The sequence below is a fragment of the Artemia franciscana genome, chromosome 1 (genome assembly GCF_032884065.1).
Source record: "Artemia franciscana chromosome 1, ASM3288406v1, whole genome shotgun sequence".
In the NCBI taxonomy this organism is placed as follows: domain Eukaryota; kingdom Metazoa; phylum Arthropoda; class Branchiopoda; order Anostraca; family Artemiidae; genus Artemia; species Artemia franciscana.
Genome location: NC_088863.1, coordinates 68,962,988 through 68,968,987, shown reverse-complemented (window position 1 = coordinate 68,968,987; position 6,000 = coordinate 68,962,988). Strand labels below are relative to the sequence as shown.

The following is a 6,000-nucleotide window of genomic DNA, read 5'->3' as shown; positions in this document are numbered from 1 at the left end:
CCTCAGAATACCTCCCTGATTTGAGGCATATCTCGATTATTTCACCATTGGATTATCTGAAGGCGTGTTTCACTTTTTTTTAACCTTTTAGGCCTGTTAACTATGTCTAGTCTTTACTTATATTTTTTTTCGATTCCAAATAGTAATAAATAGCACAAAAAAGGAAATACAAAGATAAAAAAAAGTAAAAAAACGAAAATTGTTTTTATCTGGTATATAATGCAAGGATAGGAGCTTCGCCAAAGTCTTCTATTGGCTGAATCTAACACTGGCTCATAATATACTGAGGACTAAAGGGGTTTGATGACCATGCAGTTCTCAATTGTTAAACCAAGAGTGAAAGTTTGGTCGAAGCATCCTCTACCCCTCCTAAAACCACATTATTCTTCTCATAAAACTTTTAAAAGAATAAAGAGACCCAAAGTGTTCTTATCTGGTGTACCATAAAAAGATTGGATCCACTTCGGTAAGGTCATCAATTGGCTGAATCTTATATTGGTTTTCAGTTTTTAAGCAAAGAAAAGTTTACTCGAAAAAACAAGCGCAGAAAAATATTTTTTTGGGGGAAAGATTAAGACAGAATGGTCTAAATGACAACATTTGAACCATACACAGCGAAATAATGGCCAGAAATAGTTCTAAAGGTAGATTCTGAGCACAGACATAAATGAGCAAAAGAAAAAGTTTTTCAGAACTGAATCTGAATCTAACATCTTTTCTTAAACAAGTTCGTTTTAGAGCAGTATGAGCATCAATTACCTTCAGAACACTTTCAACAACGTGTTGAATAGTAGATAGGCTTTGAGTGGGCGTATAAGGAACTTGTTTATTTTTTTTTATACTTGACAAAAATACAGTATTTGCGTTTATTTGCATTTCCTGAAACTTTTTAATTTGAAGAACTGGAATACTCAAGTAACACTCATGACCCAGGATAACCATCAGTTCGTAACTTCATAGAACTGTAAGAAAATTAAACACGGTAAAGATAATAATGATAGGATTCAGTTTTTTATATAATCAGTTTTCCAATAATAGCATTACGATAATAGTTTACAATAATCTTAGCAATTATAAATAATAATTGGTAACATTAAAAACAGAACAAAAACGAATAAAAATTGCTTATATTACAGCTATCTTATTATGGACCCATAATAGCTGCTTATTCGGTTCATTAAGTTAGGACACCTGAAGTTACAGGCCTAGAATAATTTTTTTTGTCACTTTATGGAACTTTATTGCTCTTATTCAGAATACAAACAAAGAAAATTCGAATAAATTTAGTTTCCAATAATATCGTTTTACCATTTATCAACAACAAATAATAACATTAAAAAATATAAAGAAAAGGAAAATGCAAAAGAAAAACAATTTATTTTGCTTATACCAAAGCCAGCTTCTTATTGGTCCATAATTGTTGCCAATTCTGTTCATTAAACCAGGACGCCTGAAGTGACAGGCCTAAATTAATATGTTTTGTTAAGCCCCCTACCCACCTTATGGGACCCTATAGCTCCGATTAAGAACATAAACAAAGGACATTTTAATAAGTTTAGTTTTCAAAAGTATTTTACCAATTATAAATAACAGTTAATAATTTAAAAAAGCAAAAAGAACAGAAAAAAGCGAGAAAAAACTAACAAAATACTACTAATCTTGTATTTGACCAGTTAGAAAAATTAAGCAACACTCATGAACAGGAACAACAATAGAATACAACTTTCTCCTGTAACTCATTTTCCAGGGACAGTATTCTATCAATTATAAATGACAATCAATGATAAGATGATAAGTGGAAAGAACAGGAAATAAAAACTAAAGAATTAGATCGTTAATGACGACGCCAGTTTCTTATTAGCCTACAATTTCACAAAATTCGAAACAAACTATCTTATGGTAAAGATAATAATAAAGATAAATTTTAGTTTTCAATATTTATATTTTACCAGTTTCATCAGCAAGGAATAACTTCAAAGAAATTAAAAAAGATGAAAATCGGGAAAAAAGGAAAATTGAAGAAAAAAGAAAGAACTTCGAAGTTTACAAACATTACTCGCTTGGACACATATATATTAACTAAAAAAATAAACGAAAAAAAAAAATAAACGAACAAAACTAAGAATGTACGCTCCCAGAGTGCTGGGAAGCTGGTCTCACTTTTGACGAAACATTTTGTCAGTTATTCAAATTGCTGATTTGGCCAATTTTGGTCTTTCAATCAATCTGCAAAAAGCAATGACAGACCCACGGGAGCCCTCTCCCGGTTTTAATGTCCTATTTTGTACTTATTGTAACCAGTAACAGTAACCAATTTGATTGTAACGTCAATATCCATGGTAGCCAGGTTTATATCCTGTAACAGATGGAATTTTTTCTTTATTTTAATCTTTAATAAATTTTTAGACATTTTAACGAATTCTCCTCCATTGTAAAGTCGTTTTACTTTCTAGTGAGGTCGGTTGAAACTTTTTAAATAAGATTTTTGGGTTCCTAAAAGCGGACGGAACACCACTGACAACCATTTTCATAATTTGGAAACACGTGACTGAAAAACTGATACAATGGGGCGAAACGGAGTACCATCCTTATCAACTTTGGGTAAACAATAGATTTTAGATGCAGAACAACCTCTTGGGTAAAACTGGTTTGAAATTGTGGGATTATATGTAAATAATTTTTTTTTTCAGTTATCAAATTTGCCAATTTGGCCAATTTTGGTCTTTCAATCAATCTGGAAAAAGCAATGACAGATCCACGAGAGCCCTCCCCCGATTCCAATGTAGAAAAATTTAGGCAAAATAGTTTTATATTGATAAAAATCTCTAAAAACAAAATTACATATAGTTCTTTCCAATAAATCTTTACCCACCCCAATTTTCCTTTTCACTTGACGAACAATATGCAATATTGGAATAATAGATCTGTTGTAGATAACAACCCTTGCCCCCTCTTTCTTAGACAAGTTTTAGCCCATTAACCTTCCAAGAAAATCAGTACTATTTACTCTTTCCGAACTCATTTCATTCTGTTCCTTTGCCTTCTGTCAAGATTACAGAGTAATTGATAACATACACAACTCTTAAAAATCCTGATTTGACAGAAAGAACATTTAAAATGAGTGTTTCTAAATTCTTACAGTGAATGGGACTCAACCTAGAACGATGCTTTGAAACTTTTTCTTAAAAGAGGAGGAGTGAAAAAGGAGTCTTAAGAAAAGCAGTAAAAAAGGAGTGAAGCAGTGACTAATAATCAAACTTTAACAAAAACATCGTCTTCATATATAAAACCATATCCTCCTAAAGGCAGCACTTTTCGAGCAATGCACAAACGTTTAGAATCGGGAACTTGTTCTTGAACTAGCAATTTTCTAAAGATTTTCTTTCGTTTTTTTCTCAGCCGTATTTCACCGTTATTACGAATGATTAGATCTTTGGCACATAATTTTCGATTCCTTGAAAACACTTGTTTTAGTTCAAGCCATCGAAATGGATTCATATCATCACCATATTTTCTGGCATGTGTTGCTACATAGTCTACCAAGTTAATGGTACCACTGAGAAAACAAGGATCTAAGTCTGTGAGATTAACACCATCCGGAAATCCATTCATCTTCCGCTTCTTCTTTTTACCACTCTGAAAATATGAGAAAACATAAAATCAAAATGTATCAAAGCTAAAACTGTCATTGAAATTTAATTGACTAGTTTTTAGTATATCCCTCAAATCGAAAAGAGAGGATAACCAAAGGGTTATCTACGCTTCCATATTCTTATGGCAAGACCCCCCCCCCCCCACATTTTTTCTGGTGCCATATCTATGTAACATTTAGAAATAATTAACAACTGTGTGATTTAAACACCATACGTTATTTGCTTGCTTTTTTGGGTGGGTTAACCTAAGGTTTATGGACTGTAAGGTCGCTTAGTCACTTGCAATTTCGCCAATTACGGCATAAAAGTATCAAGAAAAAAAAAAAAAAGAAAAGGAAATTGAAAATCAAAATAGTCAATAAAGAAAGAAAGAGAAACCCAAAACAATTATAACGTAAATACAAGCTAATTTCCAACTAAAAGGAAGGATTCAACATTTCATAATATTTTCCTTATTTGAAATAAACAAATACAAAAGAGCCCAGATTTTTTTTAGAAAGAAAAAAGACCTTTATGGGATATTAAAACTCGATGCACATTAGCTTAGTGAGTAAATACCTCTTACAGTAAAATTCGAGAGAATGGACTTTTGACTATCTTAGGAAACTCTTAGAAATTGACCAAGAATCCAAACTATGCCCTAGACAGATCCTATCTCATGCCTTTCTTTATTTCCAAGAATATAAAATTTATAAAAAAAAAGACAGTTCATATTTGTTTTAACTTCGACAAAAGAAAAAAAAAGGAAAAGAAAGTATTCTCGATTTTGGATTAAGAGTGTTTTGCTTTGGCTTTAAATTTTGAGTGCACTACTTGAATCACTAAATTTTAAAAAGAGCCCAAGTTTTTTTGAGAAAGGAAAAAAACTTTTATGAGATATTAAAACTCAATGCAATTGAGGAAACACTTTTTACAATACAATTCTAGAGAATGGACTTTTGACTATCTTGGAAAAATCGTAGAAATTGACCGAGAATCCAAACTATGCCCCAGACATATGAATCAAACCCTATCTCTCTCTCTCACCCATCTGTATTTCCAAGAATAAGAAATGTGTACAAAAGACAGGTCATATTTGTTTCAACTTAGACAAAAGAAAAAAGGAAAAGAAAATGTTCTCAATTTTGGATTAAGACTGTTACTGTTTGGCTTTAAGCTTTGAGTGCACTACTCGGATAACTAAAACTGGATTTTACGCAAAATTGGGATTTTATTGCCAAGTTATAGTCAAATTGTGCCCTGGCAAGGGATCTTCAAGCTTCTATCTAAACTCCTTCCCCACTTTTAAAGCGTTAGTACAATGTTTGTACTTATAAATTTCTAAGTATAAATGACATAATGGATCTGTTGGGCCATGTGTTCATTCGTCTTTTTCTTGTTAGGTTAACCAAACTTCTTGTCAGTAGAAATAGCCACCTGATTGCCAGATTTTAAGTTGCCCTGAAAGATCCAAGCATCACTAAATCGGCTTTTACATTAAAATCTTCAGGATCCTGTACTTCCAAGTACCATTTCTCTTAAGCTTTATAGAAAACAAGTGAAAAAGCCGATGGACATAGTCTGAAAGACCCATGAAAACGTCGCTTTGTGCGCACTAACGTACTGAGTGTCAAACTGTCCAAGTGAATCTTTAGTTCGGATTTCCAAACTAATCGACACGGACAATTTCGCATCTGCACTTGCCCAAAAGTTTGCCCACGCACATACATGGAGATTAAGTCTAGATAGTTCATGAAATCTAGATTTGCCTGTGAAATCTTAAATATGAAGAAGACCTTTACCAAACACTATCCTTTACATAACAGTGATCAATAAAATAGGGTACGTACTTATAACTTTTTCTTTTACCAAACAATTATTTTAGAGCATTTATTTATGCATTTATAAAACACGAGTTTAAGTCAACTTATTCCCGAATGAAATTCATTCACTGATTCAACTACTGAATTCCTTGACTTACTTAGAAGATAAAAACCGAAAAAAATATCAAAACCAAAAGCAAAAAATGAACATAAGTAGGGCTGATAACCCCATGCCTTCTCAAGACCAGAACATATTTCACGGTTGTCAGTTTAATTGACACATACGGACATTTCTTCCTTACAGTTTGAGTAATTTTTTATTTATGAAAGTAAGAAAGGTAAAAACACGGAAAAACGGAAATTGTGTTCTGGTCTTGAGAAGGCAGGGGGGTTATCCACCCTACTCATGTTAATTTTTTCTCGTTTTGAGTTTGACACGGCTATTTATTGTGATTTCTTTTCGTCTTGAGTTTCAATAATTTATTGATCGTAATTTGTGGTAGTTTTACACTTGAAAGCTTATTCGACTTTATTTTTGCTGATTC

At 32.4% G+C, this 6,000-nt stretch overlaps 1 protein-coding gene across 1 annotated transcript in view; it reads right to left on the bottom strand.

The window, feature by feature from the left end:
* Positions 1-998: 998 nt before the first annotated feature.
* The window catches only part of LOC136033313 (uncharacterized), a 74,683-nt gene continuing 69,681 nt past the window's right edge, over positions 999-6,000 (bottom strand). Inside the window, exon 9 of the mRNA XM_065714091.1 lies at positions 999-3,636. Coding sequence (XP_065570163.1) covers positions 3,253-3,636 — 384 coding nt within the window. The 3' untranslated portion in view covers positions 999-3,252. The remainder of the gene's footprint in view (positions 3,637-6,000) is intronic.